The sequence below is a fragment of the Pleurodeles waltl genome, chromosome 2_2 (assembly GCF_031143425.1).
Source record: "Pleurodeles waltl isolate 20211129_DDA chromosome 2_2, aPleWal1.hap1.20221129, whole genome shotgun sequence".
NCBI classification, from domain to species: Eukaryota; Metazoa; Chordata; class Amphibia; order Caudata; family Salamandridae; genus Pleurodeles; species Pleurodeles waltl.
This window is the reverse complement of record NC_090439.1, coordinates 214,034,523-214,052,142: the sequence shown is the minus strand read 5'-3', so window position 1 is coordinate 214,052,142 and position 17,620 is coordinate 214,034,523. Positions and strand designations below refer to the sequence as shown.

Sequence of the window (17,620 nt, the reverse complement as noted above, 5' to 3'; positions counted from 1 at the left end):
CCTAGTGAAACTGGACACAAGCAAGGGTTAAAGTAGCATATCACCTTATATACCTATAAATAACGAACGCTTTAGACAAATACTGAGACTGTTCCAGTTTGTGTCCTCTCGCGTTGCAGTGCTGCAATTTGTAAATCAGAGAAACATTGTGTCAAGGACAGTTAATTTGGGCCATAGAATCACCATTTTGCATGTTCCAAAAGTCCGTATGTGTAAGCATGGCAGCCAGAAAGAGAACGTTCAGGGTACATTCAAAAAGCATGTTTCTTCTTGACCCTTAAACTAAAAAAGAAATCTTTTCTTTGTTTTGGCCACAATATAAAGTAGAAACTGCAATACAAAATATAAAATTGCTGATTACGTTCATCTTTTTCAACACTTTATCATTTAATGACCAACCTCAAAAGGTATGTAGTCAGGAGGAAGCTTCTTCAGCATATCATCGGCCAGTCTTGCAACTACAGCCTCGCGGGTTTCACCTCCTCCACTGGAGCCGTCTTTTGGCTGAATGCTGAGGATCGTGTCCAATACATCCTTTGCGAGCTTGCTCTGGTAAGTGATATCAGCATTTGGATGCAGCCCAAACACCTCTGGGGTATCATAAGCTGGCAGACTCTGCAATATCAAACACAACAAACTGTCATGCACAGCCACATATGTTTTAAATAGGGGAGGGTGGAACCGCAGAATTTATCAACTCCTCTTGTAATGCGGAGTTCTGCCAATCACTGCATGCCATTTTTTTTGTTTGTTTTAGATTAAGACCCATATTTATACTTTTTTTGCACCGCGTTTGCATCACTTTTTGACGCAAAAGCGGCGCAAACCTATAAAATACAATTACATTTTGTAAGTTTGCGCTGGTTTTGTGTAAAAAAATGACGCAAATGCGGCGCAAAAAAAAGGTATAAATATGGGCCTTGGTGTCCCATGGTGCTATTTTCTAATGCAGGGCTACTTCTCAAGTACATTTTCTGCTGCACGAATAGAGTAGCCGTTCTAGTTGAGTGGCAGCAAAACCAACTTGAATGGCTTGTGCCCTTAGCGCTAACTTTTCCACATTGCTCATGCTACTGGTGCTAAATTGCAGCATAAACAGCGCGCCGTGCATATTTTTCATCCTTTGGGGAAACTCTGCAGAATTTCACAGAGTTTTATATGTAACTACTGAATTCTACAGAGTGAAAACCTGCGAGTTGCTCCTAGCCATAGTTTTTAAACGATTACAGTAACTTGATGGTGAAATTGAATCAGACATAGATGAAACTCCATTGTTTCCATGATTGTGGAGCAGTGTACCAGAATCAAAATTTCATACATCATTTGTAGTATTCACCATCATTGTATTTAAATATATCCGCAAAGCATTTTGGAATGTGTAGTCTTTCATCAGGGGGTACACTCACTTATGCATTCCTCACTTATTGCAAAATAGAAAAACAAAAAACCTGCATTAAACCACGGACAAAACATGGCTCAACAAAAGGCATTAATCAAATATATTTTCTTTTTTAATGTTTAGTAATCTGTTGTACAAAGATGTCACAATACACATTACATTTATCTGCAAAAATGTATTCTTACACATTGCCTTAAATCAATTATTGGAACTGGCATTTGGAGAACAGCTTCCAACTGCTCTATCACCAAATTCGTCGCAAATACATAACCGTCTGGAGTCCAGTTACAAAAGGATAGTAATTTGTTAAATTACCATTGAGGGCCATGTAACAGCTCAGCGTAAATTGTTATGCTTAGTTTGCAAGGTATGGTATGCACCTACCAAGATAATGGTCTAACGAAAAGACGCTGCCACAAGTACATCCCAGAGCTTGTAAATACCCAGGCCATTGCCGATAAAGACGTGCCGCTTGAGTTCCAACCTCATTAGCGTCATGCTGCTTTGAAGGGTGAAGTTCAGGACCGCAAGTTAATATCAAACCTAATAAGCATATGTGCTCAAAGCTGTAGAAAAACACTGACAAAACAGCCATCCTTTTAAAAGTGTGTATTGTGCCACACGAATTACACAATGAAAAGAAAAAGGTTATGTGATAGTTCCGTCCACTGGAGTGGCCATTCTGCAGTATACGTGTAATAGAAAATGTTTCAGTAGGATATCTGTTAATACATCTAACATTTACAGTTTCTCAATTTAAGAAGCCATAAAAATAGACAAACAAATGTGATGCTGTAAAAATAATTAAACTTCAAAAACTGAAAGAGATTACCGTTAATGACGGAGCTATTATGTGAAGCAGCTGTGACACAACTAGTAAGTAAGATTAACAATCCATCTCAATCTGCAAAATTGTGATCCAAATGCCGGACCCAACAGATGCATGACTGTGAGAACATTAACATTAAGTGGCTAAATGGAGTTAGAAGGCACCAAAAAGAATGTGCTGATAAACAGAGCACATGAAGAGTGGAGAACAGGGTAAAACTTGGAAGCCATTTACAGAAACGAAAACAAGTTACTTACCTGTAAATGTAGCTATCCAGTATAGGTATCTTTGACGGAGTCACATGCTTGAATCATTCCCTGTCGATGAAGTGGAGTCCCACGGTACCTTAGGAAAACTGTATACAAGAATCACCCCATAGAGTATAATGGCAGTAGCCATCAATCAAATAGCCTAACTATGTCCTTTTGAAAAAAAAAAAGACTAAACTTGACCTATGATCAATCAAGCACCAGCAGCCTCTAGAATACACCCAAGGGTGGCTGTTTCCCTCAGATGTTTGAGCACAAGTGTGAAGTCTATACTGAAATGTAAGGTGAGCCTCAAAGGGGAGGAGGGTGGATCACATGTGAATCTATGAAAGATACCCGTACTGGAAAACTGCAGTTACAGGTAAGTAACTTGTTTTCTTATCCAGTATTGAATCTTTCATAGGTTCACATGCTTGAATCAGAATATCAAGCCGTATATAAAGCAACTGTCACAACCCTTAGTGAATAGTGGGTCAAGACAAAAAAAAAAAAAAACAGTTCACAATAGTAAACATAATAAACAAAAAACCTATGCATAAGCAGTATTTAAAATAATATGCTCAATCTGATTGTAAATACTTGCAAGATTGTACACATTCATGCGTGAATACCTGGTTAAGCAACACAAGGAAAGACAAGCATTAAAAAGAATGAAATTAATTTGCATTAGAAAAAAGGCTCACCTTAATGAAATAGATGGCGCAACACAGCATGTCCTATGGCCAAATCGCTGCACTGTGTTGATCCAAGACAGCAGTGCTGCGTAAAGGAATGAGTAGTCTTCCATGTTGCAGTTCTGCATATCTTGTCCAGAGAGATGCCTGCGAAAAGAGCAGCTGAGGTTGATACTGCTCTCATGGACTATGCTTTAGGCAGTATTGTCAATGGTTTGCAAGCTTTAGAGTGGCAAAACTGAATGGCTGTTGAAATCCATAGCGCTATTGTCGTCTTTGTTACTGTTGTTCCCTTACGCCCTTGACTATAGGAGGCTGGCAGTTGATCAGTTCTGCGGAACTGTTTAATGCGGTGAAGATACATTTTCAAACATCGTTTGATGTCCAGTGTGTCAAGAGTTCTTTCAGCTGGTGTAGACAGATTTGGAAAAAATGTTCACAATATGATTGGTTCATTCAAATGGAAATGAGAAGGAACCTTTGGCATATATCTTGGATTTGATCTGAGAAGGACAAAGTCATCTGTGAAAAGCAGGAAGGGTTCTTTAAATCATAAAGAACTGTATGTCACTGACTCTCGTGGCAGAAGTGAGAGACAGAAGAGCTGCAACCTTCTGTGTGAGAAATTTTAGCTCAGCTTTATGTGTTGTTTTGAATGGGGATTTCATTAATTGAGAAAGAACAATGTTGAGATACTACTACGGAAGAGGTGGTCACACTGGAGGGAAAGTGTGAAACAATCCCTTCATAAACCGTTTTATGAGTCTAGAGGAACAGAGTGAAGCCACGTTTGCGGGAGCCTGTGTCTTGAGACTGCAGCCAGGTAAACTTTAACCGAAGCATGGACAAGTCCAGATTCGGCTAGTGAGAGGAGATAAGATCATTTTTTCAGGAGAAGCTTCAAATGGGTGCAAGCTGTTTTGCTGGTACTAAACGCAGAACCTTCACCAATTTAGCCTGCAAGTCTTGTTCATACTTTTAGTCCGTGCTCTGGGCAGTATCACCCTACATTCCTGGCCAATATTCATGTTCTAGAGTTCATAGAACTCAGGAGCCATACGTGCAACTGGAGAGAGGCTGACTGCAGGTGCAATGTCTGGCATAGATTCTTTGTTAGTAGTGTCGCTTCTTTGGAAGTCGGATGGGTTTGGCTACAGATAAGAGAATTAGCTCTGTGAACCACTGTTGCCTGGTCCACCTGGAAGCTATTAAGATGAGCCGGAAGTGTCCTGTTTTAATCTTCCTGAGAACCCTGGGAAGCAACAGGAGGAGTGGGGGGGAGGGAGAGGGGGGGAAGCGTATGCAAAGATGCCAGCCCATCGTATCCGAAAAGCATTCCCCCATGATCCCTAGATTGGGTATCGACTGACATAGAACTGCCATTTGACATTGTTGTTTGTAGCAAACAGATCCAACGCCGGTTGACCCCAGCGCGAGAAGATCTTATCTACCTCCTTTTTATCTCGGTCCGATTCATGCCAACTGTCCTTTGTCCTGATGAGTGTCTGCAAGAGCGTTGTTGATGCCAGACGTGTTCTGCCCTTAGAAAAATCTTGTGTAACGTGAGCCAACCCCACAGAGCTTGGGCTTCTTGTAAAAGGGATAGAGATGGCGTTCATCCATGTTTATGTAATACATGCTGCTTTTGTTGCACATGTGGACCAGCACAGATGAGCCCGATATTCGTAGGAGAAAAGCCTGGAGCATGAGAAAAACTGCTTTTAACTCTAAGAGACTGATTTGCATCCATTTCTGAAAGTCGGACCATTATCCCCCAATGCACAAGCCTTGCAAATTACTGCCCCAGCCCTCCAGAGAGGCGCCCGTTGTGATGACGAAGTCTGGAACTGGGGTAAGGAACGCCAACCCTTGTGATTGATGTGAATCCACCACTGCAATGCCTTTACCATCCCTGGTGTAACACTGATCAAGTCCTCAAAGGACCCTTGAGAATGGATCCATTGGTGCTGAAGTTCTTCTTGCAGGGTGTCTCATCTTCAGCTGCACTAGAGGAACAAGGTTTACTGAAGACACCATCCATAGGAGCGACTTGAAGACTCTCACAGAAACAAACGTTTTACTACATTTCTTAAGAACTAGATAGGATAACCTTTGCTGTCTTTCTACAGAGAGAGAGCCTTTGTTTTCATCTGTGTCGATTTTTGCACACAGAAAAAATCATGTTGGAATGGTGGATGACTTTTCGTGATTTACAGTAAGTCCTAGATGGCAAAATACTGTAAAGCAGGTGTTGGTGACTTAGGAAGCCTGCTGCAGTGTTGGCGCTTTTAGCAGCCAGTCGTCCAAGTAGGGGAAAACTTTAAAACCCTGTTTGCTAAGTGCAGCCAACACTGGCACAAGACACTTTGTGAATTTTCTGGTAGCTGACTTCAGCCCGAAAGGGACAACTCTGAACAGATAATAGGTACCAGCTACGGTAAAGTGAAGGTATTTGTGATGCCTAGGGTGAATGGGTATGTGAAAATAGCCATCTTGGAGATCCAAAGATGTCATGTAATCCCGGCTGTTCAAAAGGTGGAGAATGTCCGACCGGGTTGTCATACAGAAGGATTGTTTGCGCAGAAATTTGTTTGATTGCCTGAGATACAGAACTGGCCTCCATTCTCCTGACATTTTTCTTATCAGGAAAAACTGAGAGTAGAAACCTAGTCCTCTCTGATGAGGGGGAACCTTCTCTATTGCACCCATGGTGAGCATTTGTGATGCTTCCTGTCTTAGTAAGTGAAAATGAGGTGGGTGTGCCCCTTTCGGAGGATGGTTTAGAGGTCTGTGCTCAAACTCCAGGGTATGACAGGAACTCACTATATTCATCACCCATTTGTCCAATGTTATCTCCTTCCATTGATGCAGGTAATTTGATATGTTCACGCCCACCTGGTTGGAATTGGAGGAAAGAGGAACTGTAGCTGGTACCCAACAGAGACCATAGCTTGAGGTTGGTGTCTGTACCTTGAGGGGAGGCTGTTTCCTTCTGCTTCCTTGTTTGCTATAGTCTGCTTCGGGTGGTTGATGGTAGGCCTGCATTGCGATTGTGGCAGGTGTTGTCTCTGGTAACCACCATTGAATAAAGAGAAACCTCTGCCTCAGGCTCTGCGAAAGGGCAATCTTTTATACTGCAAAGTGCCAAGAGACCGGGCAGAGTCTGTGTCTGTTTTAACAGACAACAAAGCCTTGTCTATATGCTTGTTAAACAACGTTTCACCATCATAGGCCATGTCTAGGATCTTGGATTGGACCTCTGGTCGAAACAAAATGGCTTTTAACCAACCCTGGGGATGAAAAAACACTGCCCTGGCTAATTGTTAGAAGCCTGTGAAGGCAATGTTCAAGGCACAATCAATGATTTCTGCCAAGGTGTGTTTGCCCTCCTGCAATATCTTTCTAGCCTCAGGTTGTTTATCCTCGGGGATAAGGTCAATGAAGCTACTCACATCTGACCACATCTGGCAGACATAGCGCACGAAAATTGATAAGAGTATTGGCTGCATGGACATTGATCATTGAGATCAGGGAGAAGCTCTTCTCTACACTGTCCAGGCACCTACCTTTCTTGTCTGGAAGAGTCAAAATAGGAATGGACAGATTCTTGGACCGCCGCTAGGCAGCTTGAGACACAACAGAGTCTAGCTTGGGATGGCCTATGAAGCAGGCAGGAGAGTCTTCCGTCACTTTATATTTCTTTTCCAGACAAGGTGGTACTAGTGGCACTGTGGCTGTATTTTTCATTATTTTTATCCTCTCGCTCCACATATAGTCAAATTTGGGACTTTCTGGCTTGCTCCTTAAAATCATGGCAGGAACAATCCAGGTGGGACACAGATGTAGGCAGATGAAAACATGTGGCAGCCCTATCCATCAAATTATGAAACCTTCTGATAGCCTGATGGGTGGTGGGGTGATGGCGTAGGGGCTAAGTAATCATCCTACCCATCATGAAGATGTTGAGGAGCAATGATTTCTCCCTCTTCTCTCTACTCTGCTGAGGAGCCATCATCCTCTCTGGAAGGCACAGCTATTGTAGAAGCTGGTGTAAGCCTAGGTGTTGCTGGGGGTATGTTCCTTGGTGTAACCGGAGAGGTAGGCTGCAGTTGCAGAGGCCGATATGGTTAGTCCGGAGTAGAATCTGGGAACCTATGTCTGTGGTCCTAAAGCATGGCCTGAAGGGCTTGAATCAGGGACGTAGGCATTTACACCATATTGCATCCTGGTTGAGAATACTGGAATGGCTTGTATTGTCTGCCATGAGGAGTGTAATACGGCTCACAACAGTGCTGGTCATATTCCTCATTGACTTCTTGATATTTGATGTACAGTTCTGATGGAGTGTGCATGTCTCCGAATGGTCCCTCAGACTCTTCCCAGTCCAAGAGGTGGCTGGGTAGTAATGTTGAAACCTTGTGAGGGGACGTGTCGTCAGGATTCAAAGTAGTCTTAGTGACTTTAGTAGTTCTGATTGTAATATAAACATCAGCAGAATGTGAAGCGGTGGCAGCTATAGTGTATTGTGGCACTGATGTTTCTGTAGTGTAGCCATTTTTAATATAGCTTTATGCACGCTAGGTTAACATATTAGGCCTCTGTGCACTTTGCCCTAGATGCATTTTATTTAGCCTCATACTGTTATTTTACAATAACCAGTTTTACGGTCTTGTTTTATTCTTTCTATCTCACTGTTTAGCTTAGTTCAGCACTGTGTTCTCAAACACTGCATTCTTGCTCACCCTGTGCTTCAGTCAAGGCTATAGTCTGGTACATTGCCAATACACGTGGTAGAAGTTTAGTGTCTAGTGTTCGTGGATGATACACATCCTTACGTAGGGACATTTTCTTAGAACATCTGCGTGTTAGTTATAAAATCACTTTCTAGTCCTAGTACAGGTCAGAGGGAGATTCCGACCAGGAACCTACCACTAGATTCTGACTGCCCCGTTGCAGATGCTGATGCAGATTACAGGCCTTTGCTCAGGTATGAGGGTTGATTTCCTCCCGGGGAAACCTGAAAGGCAGGCTTAGAGCTTCAAATGCTGTGCTCATAATATAACTTAGAGAGAACTTAATATAGTTGCACTATGATAGCCTTATCCTTGTGCTTCACTCTCATCGTTACTATTTTAATCCTACTGGGTTGTGTCGTTCTGCTTATTGCAGCTCACGCCTTACTATATAAAATGCAGTCATTTTTATTAAACCAATCTTTAAAACTTAAACTGCCTTTGTCATTTCTATAGGAGACCGTACTGTGTATGAGAGCACCAGTTGTGACCTGAGTGACCACGACTTCCCTGGGAAGTACTAAGATGTTATGCGCTCGGCTGCCCAATTGTCTCTTCCCTTCGGGAGAGATGAGGCACTGCTAGTTAGCCGGAGCATAACCCAGATTTGGGGTTACAAGGGTCCTTCACTGTGGGTCAGACTTAGTCCCCCACACTGCGAACGATCTTGCCGCCCAAAAATCCAGTAGTCTCATTAGGATAATGAGAGACTACGCGACATGGCGCCGCCAACGATTGGTCAGGCTCTAATTTTCGGGTCCACCGGTATATCTCGGTCTCATATAATATAATGATCCCTCAGTTTCGTATACGGAGACGTCAGTGGTACTGAGGACTTCCACCGCCGTTGTATAGCTAACCCTACTCACAGCGGATGGTTGTTCAAGCTTGAACCTTAAAAGGATAAAGAACCCATCTTGGTGTGCCTTCTCTGAACTCTTGGTGCTTTTATAATGGGGAATCCCCAGGTTATATAAATAGCTCTTAACATGAGACAACTGCTCACGGCCTTATGGCCCAGGGTGGTCCAGTCACATTTGTGGTGGATGCCCATGCAGCCTATAGAACGAACAGAACTTTTTTACTCTTGGGTCACATTTCCAGCAGTTGATGGGAACACCAATACATTCCATACATATACAGTAGCGAACGCGCCTGGACAATACAGGGCGTACACATATTTAGAGATACCTCTATCTTATCAAGAACATAATAATTGGCTTGATGGCGCCCTACCCCATACAATGTTACCAGTACGGCTAGGTCCACTAAGTAATGAAGGTCCTACCTGGCCTTTGTTGGCCACATATACACCACATCCTGCAGCTGCAAATATGGCGGTGGCTGAGGTTCGACGCTTATATACTGACTTAACAGCAATATATAGACACTTAGTACAATTTGTAATGCAGACACTAAATACAAACCCAGCACGTGCTGCTCCAGCGCAACCACACGCAGTAACACCAGGTATCAATCCAGTGACTATACACTCTATTATGGGTAAAGTCTCAGCAAAACGAGAGGAGACTCTGTTTTGGCTGGCACAAAAAATGAATACGCTGGAGGTGGTATTTCCCCATCCTTGACCTCAGGACAAACATAGGATATTAACCATGTGTTTACCCTTTGATGGAGTGGGCATGTCTCCGAATGGTCCCTCATCCTCAGACTCTTCCCAGTCCAAGAGGTGGCTGGGTAGTAATGTTGAAACCTTGTTAGGGGACATGTCGTCAGGATGCAAAGTAGTCTTAGTGACTTTAGTAGTTCTGATTGTAGTATAAACATCAGGAGAATGTGAAGCGGTGGCAGCTATAGTGTATTGTGGCACTGATGTTTCTTTTATGGCAGGTGGTGTCGTCAGTGGCTCCCTTGACAGTGCTGTCATTGACAATGGTTCAGTCACTGGTGGCATAGATGATGATGGACTCGTTGACAGTGATGTCGCCGACGGTGGCTTCATCGACGCATGGTACGTAGATGGTGGAGGAGACTTCATTGACGGTTCTGAAGGTATTGTCGTCGACTGAACTTTTTTCTTTACTGGTGACGATGCCAAATCCACCATATCAGAAAGAATTGTGCCACATACTGTCGCTGAGGAGATTAATATCTGTATGGCCATCATCTACGATGTTAGTGACGATGGTGGCCTCTTTGACGAACAGTGGTGACAGTGGATGGGTTAGTGGTCGTCCACAGCATCATTGATAGTGGTGTCATCGTCGACTTGAGCTTCAGTGATGTTTTTCTTGATGTCGAAGGTTTGGGAAGTTCTCATACTAATAAGTCCTGCAGGTCAGAACGACCAAAGTAGCCATCTCTGTGGACCTGACCTGACTGTCCAGGCAGTAATGCTTTGTGAACATGTGCAGGGATGCCCACATTGCTGCCTGGCAGACATCCAGGGCAAGAACTCTGCGTGCTAACACTGTGGAAGCAGCAGTTGCTCTTGTGGAGTGAGCATGCAAGCCCTCAGGGGGTTGCCTCTTTGCCAAAGCGTAGAACAGTTTGATGCAAAGTAGTACCCATTGTGAGATGGTACGTTTCTGCACTGCCTTCCCTTTCTTTGCACCCACATACCAAACAAAGAGTTGATAATCCACCCAGAAATCGTTAGTACAATTGAGGTAGAGCGCCAATGCTCTTTTTGGATACAGACAGTGGAGTCTCTCCCCCTCATGAAAAGGAGGTGGAGGTGCATAAAAAGTAGGCAAAGTGATAGACTGGCCTACATGAAAAGGCGTAACAACCTTGGGAAGGAAGAAGGCCCTCGTACGAAGCACCACTTTGTCAGGATAAACAGACAAAAATGGGAGTTTAGAAGAAAGAGCTTGAAGCTCACTCACTCTGCGAGCAGAGGTGATGGCAACAAGAAATGTACTTTTGAGAGTAAGGAGCTGCAAGGGGCAATTGTGTAACGGCTTAAAAGGGGCACACATCAAGTAAGTGAGGACCAGATTGACTGCCAAGATAACGTCACAGACTTCGGGCGGAAGGTCAAAAGCTGTCAACTACTGCCGCTCAATCTCCACGCATGAAGGCGAAGGTTGGACAGGTTCAGGTGGAGGACCATCCCCTGTTGTTGTGACATAGGATCCTCCCGCAGGGGCAATCTGTCTGAAAGATCTGTGGCCATGCTCAGTAGCTCTGGATACCATACTCTCTGTGTCCAGTCCAGAGCCAACAGGATTACTTGGGCCCAGTCGTTCTCGATCTTCTTCAGAACTCTGGACAGAAGTGGTATAGGCAGATAGGCGTAAAGGAGGCCTGACTTCCACTTGAGACGAAAAGCAACGCCGAGCAAGCGGCACCTTGAAAACTCAAACCTGCAAAATAGCTGACATTGCGCGTTCTTTGCGGAGGTCGAAAAGATCTAACCAAGGACCCACCCTCCACTGCTGACAGAGACCTGGCACCACCTACGGTTGGAGACACCATTCGTGATTGACTATGCATCAATAGCTGAGTTTGTCTGCTCTGGTGTTCAGACAGCCTGTTAGATGTTGAAACACTAGGGTAATGCCCTGATGTGCCAGCCACGCCCAGGGGCACAAAGCCTCTTGACAAAGGGTCCAGGACCCCACTCCACCCTGTCTGTTGCAGTAAACCATGATGATAGTGTTCTCCGTGAACACCTGCGCCACTTTCCCTTTGTGAGAGGGAAGGAATGATTTCAATGCAAGCCTGATCGTCTGGAGCTCCAGAAGATGGATGTAGAGTCCAGACTCCAGTGGAGACCAGACACCTCTGATCTCAGACCTTCTCATGTGACTGTCCCATCCCAAGAGTGACCCCTTTGTCACTACTTCAAGACATGGTTGGGGAAGGGGAGAGGGATTTGCCGTTGACCCAATCCTGATTCGAAAGTCACCACTGCAGATCTTTTGCAGTCCCCTCCGAGACCTGGACCATGTCTGAGAGTTTACCCTGATGCTGCATCCCCTAGAACTTCAAGTCCCACTGCACAGCCCGCATATGCCATCTGGCATGTGTCACCAGCAGGACGCAGGAGGCCATGAGGCCCAGCAGCTAAGAGTCATTCTCACCAAAACCCAGGATAGAGGCTGAAACATCAAAATCATAGCCTGAATATCCTGGACTTGCTTTTCGGGAGGATAGGACCGAAACTGCAACGTGACCAGAACAGCTCCAATGAAAGGGAGTGCCTGAGAGGGAGTCAGATGTGACTTTGGCATGTTTATAGTGAACCCTGTCTGCAGAAGGTTTGCCGTAGTCTGAAGGTGGGAAACGACTCTCTGGAGCATGTCTGCCTTCAACAGCCAGTCATCGAGGTATGGGAAAACTAAAACCCCTAACCTGCGCAGCTGAGCTGCAACCACCACCATCACATTCGTGAACACCAAGGGGTGCTAGTAAGGCCGAAGGGGAGCACTGTAAATTGGAAGTGCTCATGACCTATCACGAATCGCAAGTAGTGATTGTGGGCAGGCAAGACGGGTATCTGGAAGTAAGCGTCCTGCAAGTCCAAAGCTACCATCCAGTCTCCTGGGTCCAAGGCAGGACCCCCTCTATGGCTCCCTTGGCCAAGAGAGCAGCGACTTCCTTGCGGAGGAGTGCCAGATGATCCACCGGTAAGTAGGATGGAGGCATGGCCGGAGGACGATACGCTAAACCCACCTTTCCGTTGTGGTGGATTCCAAGTGGGGCAGGTGATGGCGAATCCTGCCTCCAAGTGGTCTGAGATGGGGGGAACGGACTAGGAAGGCTAAGAGACTGTAGTAGAGGCGGGGCTGGACTGGACAGACCTCTGGTTTCCTGTCTCACCACGCAGGGGCTGAGTAGCGTGGGTGGCACTGTGGCTGGGAAAGGGACGCCACAGGGAGCCCCTTCCATAGCCACGAAAGGGGCAAAGGGCGGACTGTTAGGGGTGAGGGGCATTCGAAAGGCCAATGAACCAAACCGTAGGCCAGCACTCCTTGAAAACGCAGTCTCCGCCTTGTCTCAGAAGAGACGGGTGCCATCAAAAGGCATGTCCATAAGGGTCTGCTGGACATCCCCCCCAAAAAACAGATGTCTTCAACTAGGCGTGGTGCCTCAAGGCCACTGCCACCACAATCAATCTGTGCTGGGTCTGGACCAAGTACCCAAAAGGACATCAGTGAGGGCTTCAATAAATGGGAGTAGAGGAGATTAATCCTGACCTCTACAGTGGACAGTTCAAGGTCAAGGACCTCAGCCGCCCTACTGACCACCATTGAGTAGGAGGGTCCCTTCGCCCTAGCCACGGTAGGAGGAGAAAGCATGCCAGCATCTGGAGAAGTATCCAGACCACTGGCCTCGCCCAATTCCTGTGCCCAGTCCATGTTAGGGTCATCTAGCTGGTATTTATAGTGGTTCAGCGACCCTTCCAATCTCTCCAGAAAAAGGGTCCGAAGCCGACCTAGGATAAGTAGGGCCCATCGAAGTCGAAAGAGATGTCAGCAGATGCGGTTCTGGCTCAGGGTCGTCAGGAATTAGGATCGGGGTGCCGTCAATCGTGGGCCCAACTGATGTCGAGAGCGTTGACGACTTAGCCGGCGCCGGGGAAGGTCACAATGGCACAACTGGTGTCGGCACAGATCCGATAGCAGATCCTGAGGGGCCCTCGAAAGCTGAGGCTGAAGCAGCTGGAATGGAACCCGAAGAGCTCCCAGCTGAACCCTAAGGCCCACACGGCACTGCAGGGGGGTCAGACTGCCTAAATATGCGACGCATAGCCTCATAAAACTCCTTTAGTTGGGCAGGGGTTGCTCCTGGTCCAGGAATCACAGGGAGACGTGAAGCAGACACAGTACTGGGCTCCGTGGAAGGAGGCCTGGAGCGTTGATGCTCCTCCCGCATCGCATCAGCTGAGCGACTGGGTGAAGCTGAAGAATGCCTAGCCTTCATCAACGACTTCTTCTTCTTACCAGAGTGACCCGAAGACTTGGAAGAAGACAAGCGGTGGTGACTCCATGAGCGGTCTCAAGACCTTCCTCTTGAACGGGACTAGGAGCAGTGTGGAGTCAAGCGCCAGGCCACCATGAGCTTTAGGGACCGCACCCTCAAAGTCTTTGGGTGCGGTGACAGTCCTTGCATGTTTTGAACCAGGTCTTCGGGGACATCCTCGACGCACCAAAAGTCACCAAAAAAAACCAACAAAAGTTTAAAAATTGGTCAAAAAAACGACCAGGGTAGCTCTCTCCGGATCAGCGCGTGGCACGAAAGAAAATAACTGACATCAACGCGCTGAGGCGTCCCCTATGTATGACCCGACGTCCTCTCGGCGACCACGACAGCAACGACGAATGCGGGGTCCACCGACACCACCTCACGGTGCATAAGGGTACTGCTCAAAGAAAAATCTCCGTATCCAGTCTGACTCCTGGTGTAAATTCTAAGTTAAGGAACCTGCAACTAGAAGTCTCTATCAGATAGCCAATTACTGTTTTGTCCTTTAACCCACAGCTGTAATTATACTCTTTGACCCTCCTTCACATTGGTCATGGCAGCAGTCATTATGGTTTTAGATCATAACTGCAATAACTAATTACAATTGAGCAGCTGCAACATTTCTTTATTACAGTCGGCCATAGATGTTGCTTTGTGCCTTTACTAAGGAAATTCTGATTTCAAACAGACATTGCAAGTGTTGGGATGGAAAAGTCCTCTGCATTGTAAAAGACTTGTATCCCTGCCCTGTTGTCTGCATCCCTGAAACTGATTTTTTTGTCACAGGCAAACACGGATAACAAATGTGCACCATGACATAGAGATGTCCCATGAAACATGAACTGTGGCCTTTTTGGACCCTGGGGGCACCAACAGCACTGTCCTCATAGTGGTGGAAGATTACCACATTCATCAAGCAAGAAATAAGCAGCACAAATGCGGTGGTTCAGCATACTGTGCAGTGATCAATAGGAGTGTACAGGTCCTTTTTACCCTGTGTCACTAGAGTGAGGTCCACTTCCTCACTCACCTTTTAAACATTCAGCTGCTGTGTGCTTAACTCACCTTTGGTATACATCAGTTAGATGTAGAGTACTGCTCAGCTCAGGAGTGGTGACTGCGCTGGATGTATACAGGCCTAGGAAGGGTACAGTACAGGGATACAACAGTGTTGTGCAGTATAAGCATTATTATCTCATGTACTGAGCATATGTATATCTGCAAAGAATACATTATATTGGAGATGTAGTGTTGTGTACTGTGTGCACAATGAGAGTATGTGCTGGGTGTATGTGTGCTTGCGTGGAGTACACACAATACATGAAGGGGAAGTGATGTGCAGCGCATGCATAGTAAATGTGTGTGCTGGTAGTGTGTGTGCTTACAAATAGCAAACCATCACACAATACAGAAAGGATATAGTACTGAGCAATGTGCACAGAGTGAATTTCTGTGCTGGATGTATGTGAGTGGGCAAGTTCCCAGGAAGTGGTCTTCACAGGGGGAAGGACCCTGCACCCGATTGGCGAACCAGGACCCCCCTATTTTTCATCCAGGAGCAGGGATAAAACTGGCAGACCTGCACCCACACCTCAGATCCCCATCAGGTTCAAACAAGGAAGAACTACAGGAGAAGAAGGACTGCCCTGCTGGACCCCTGACCTGCACCTGGACACTGCACTCTGCAGGACTGCACCAGCTGCACACTTCGGCTTCACCACTAAAAGGACTTTACCTGTCTTCTACTGCTTCAAGAAGGGACTCCCTGTTTGCTACAGGTACAAAGGAGCTGCCCAGAGTCCCCTGCATCAAGTCCTGCAAGCAGAGCCTAGCTGACCAGCGTCCAGTGGCCATTTAAGGATTCTGACCAGGTGCATTCTGGGAATTGTAGTCCCAACTCCCAAGGAGCAACTCAGAGCTTCTGGAACATTGGATCAAGTTGTGGACACTTCAAGGACACAAAAAGGAACTCTGGAAGAAGATCCAGAAGTCTGGAAACGTTTGGAGCTACTCCATAAGTTGAAGAGGTGCACTGTGGGAGTTGGAGTTGTAGTGCAAGACCCCAAGAGGCACACCAGAGCCTCTGAACCCTTGGCTGGTGCTGTGGACCACTTTCCTGAATCAAACACTTCTGAAAGCAAGTGTGACAGTGTTACCTCGTGGGTGGCCTGAACTCTGGACTTTGTTCCTTTCCAGTGAGACCTTTTTTAACCCTTTGAGCGCTAGTTGCTTCTATGCGCTAGAAACCAATAATTCTTAAAAAATTAATCTCTCTGGTTCCTCTTATCCGATTTGATTCGTTTTGGTGTCATTTTAAAGATAATAATATAATCTATTTTAATCAATTGATTTTGGATTTTTAACCTGTTTCCTGTGTTTTATTTCATTACTGTTTTGTGATCCTAAGTTAAGCCTTGTCGCTCGTTGCCAAGCTACCAAGGGTTGAGCTAGGTTTAATTTACTGAGCTCTAACTGGACCTAAGTGAAGGTTAGTGGCCTATTGCTAAGTGTTGGTACTTACCTGCCCTTATCAATAACCCATTTTTCAACATTTTTGGTGGCAGCGGTGGGATCCTGTACTTGTGTTCAGAAACACATTAGTTTCAAGTGAAACAAATTAAAAATCCTTTAAATTGTCCTAGTGCAAAAAAATTTTTACATTTTTAATTTGGATTAATTTCAATTATTGAATTTTTGTGATTTTTCTAAATTCTTGTTTCCTATTTTTGCAAAAAGTTTCTTGTTGACACAAAACTAGGGAACCATGGAGCTTGATCTGGCTAGGCTACCCACACTGACAGTAGTCCAGCTTAGGGTGTTGTGTACTGCAAGGGGGTTGCCTGCAACCCCTGACCTCAGGAAGCATGTCCTGAATAAATCCCTGACAGCATGGGCTGAGGCCCAAGAAGTAGGCTCAGAGGAAGCTCCAGAGGAGGAAGAAGTAGGGGAGGATGCTAGCTCCAATCACTCAGGGGAGGGAGGGCCTCTGAGCCTAAGTGAGGATGAGGAAGACCGGTCCTCACAACACACAGTCACTAGGGTCATACCCAAAGCTAGTTGGGGGAAGGGGGTCCCTTCAGGAGGAGAGAACCTGTCCCTCAGGGAAAGAAAGCTGGAGGCCCAGCTAGCATTTATAGCTTTGGAAGCACAGAAGCTGGCCCTAGAAGAGAAAAAGTGGGCAAAGAAAGAGAAAAGAGATGGTGGCAGCAACAGAAGTTGAGGTGTCCATGGATGGGTGGTTTTGCCCCAGATTACCCAAGGGGGTGGTTCCTGCCTATGTAGAGGGGGATGACATAGATAAGTGGCTGGGGGCCTTTGAGAGGGACCTCCAGATGAGGAGAGTTAAGCCTCAGTACTGGGGTTCACTTCTTTGGGAGTGGTCCTCAACTCTGGGAGGGATAGGCTTCTAACCTTGAGGGGGGAGGAGGCAGATTCATACCCCAGTATGAAGAGATGCTTAACTAAGAAGTTTGGTCTGACCCCAGAGCAGTACAGGATGAAGTTCAGGGACACCCAGAAGGTCAATACCCAGCCTTGGGTTGACTTTGTAGACACCTCACTAAAGGCACTAGAGGGCTGGATTCATGGTAACAAAGTAAATACTTATGAGGGGTTATACAATCTGATCATGAGAGAGCACATCTTAACCAATTTTATCCAAGAACGGTTACGCCAGCATCTAGTGGACTCTAAGCTGACCAACCATAGAGAGCTGGGGGAGG

The 17,620-nt window shown here is 45.9% G+C and overlaps 1 protein-coding gene across 1 annotated transcript in view; it reads right to left on the bottom strand.

Annotated features, from left to right (window-relative positions):
• DNAH5 (dynein axonemal heavy chain 5) overlaps positions 1-17,620 on the bottom strand; it is a 4,110,061-nt gene that overhangs the window by 201,513 nt on the left and 3,890,928 nt on the right. Inside the window, exon 75 of the mRNA XM_069219645.1 lies at positions 400-615. Within this exon, the coding sequence (XP_069075746.1) occupies positions 400-615 (216 nt within the window). The remainder of the gene's footprint in view (positions 1-399; positions 616-17,620) is intronic.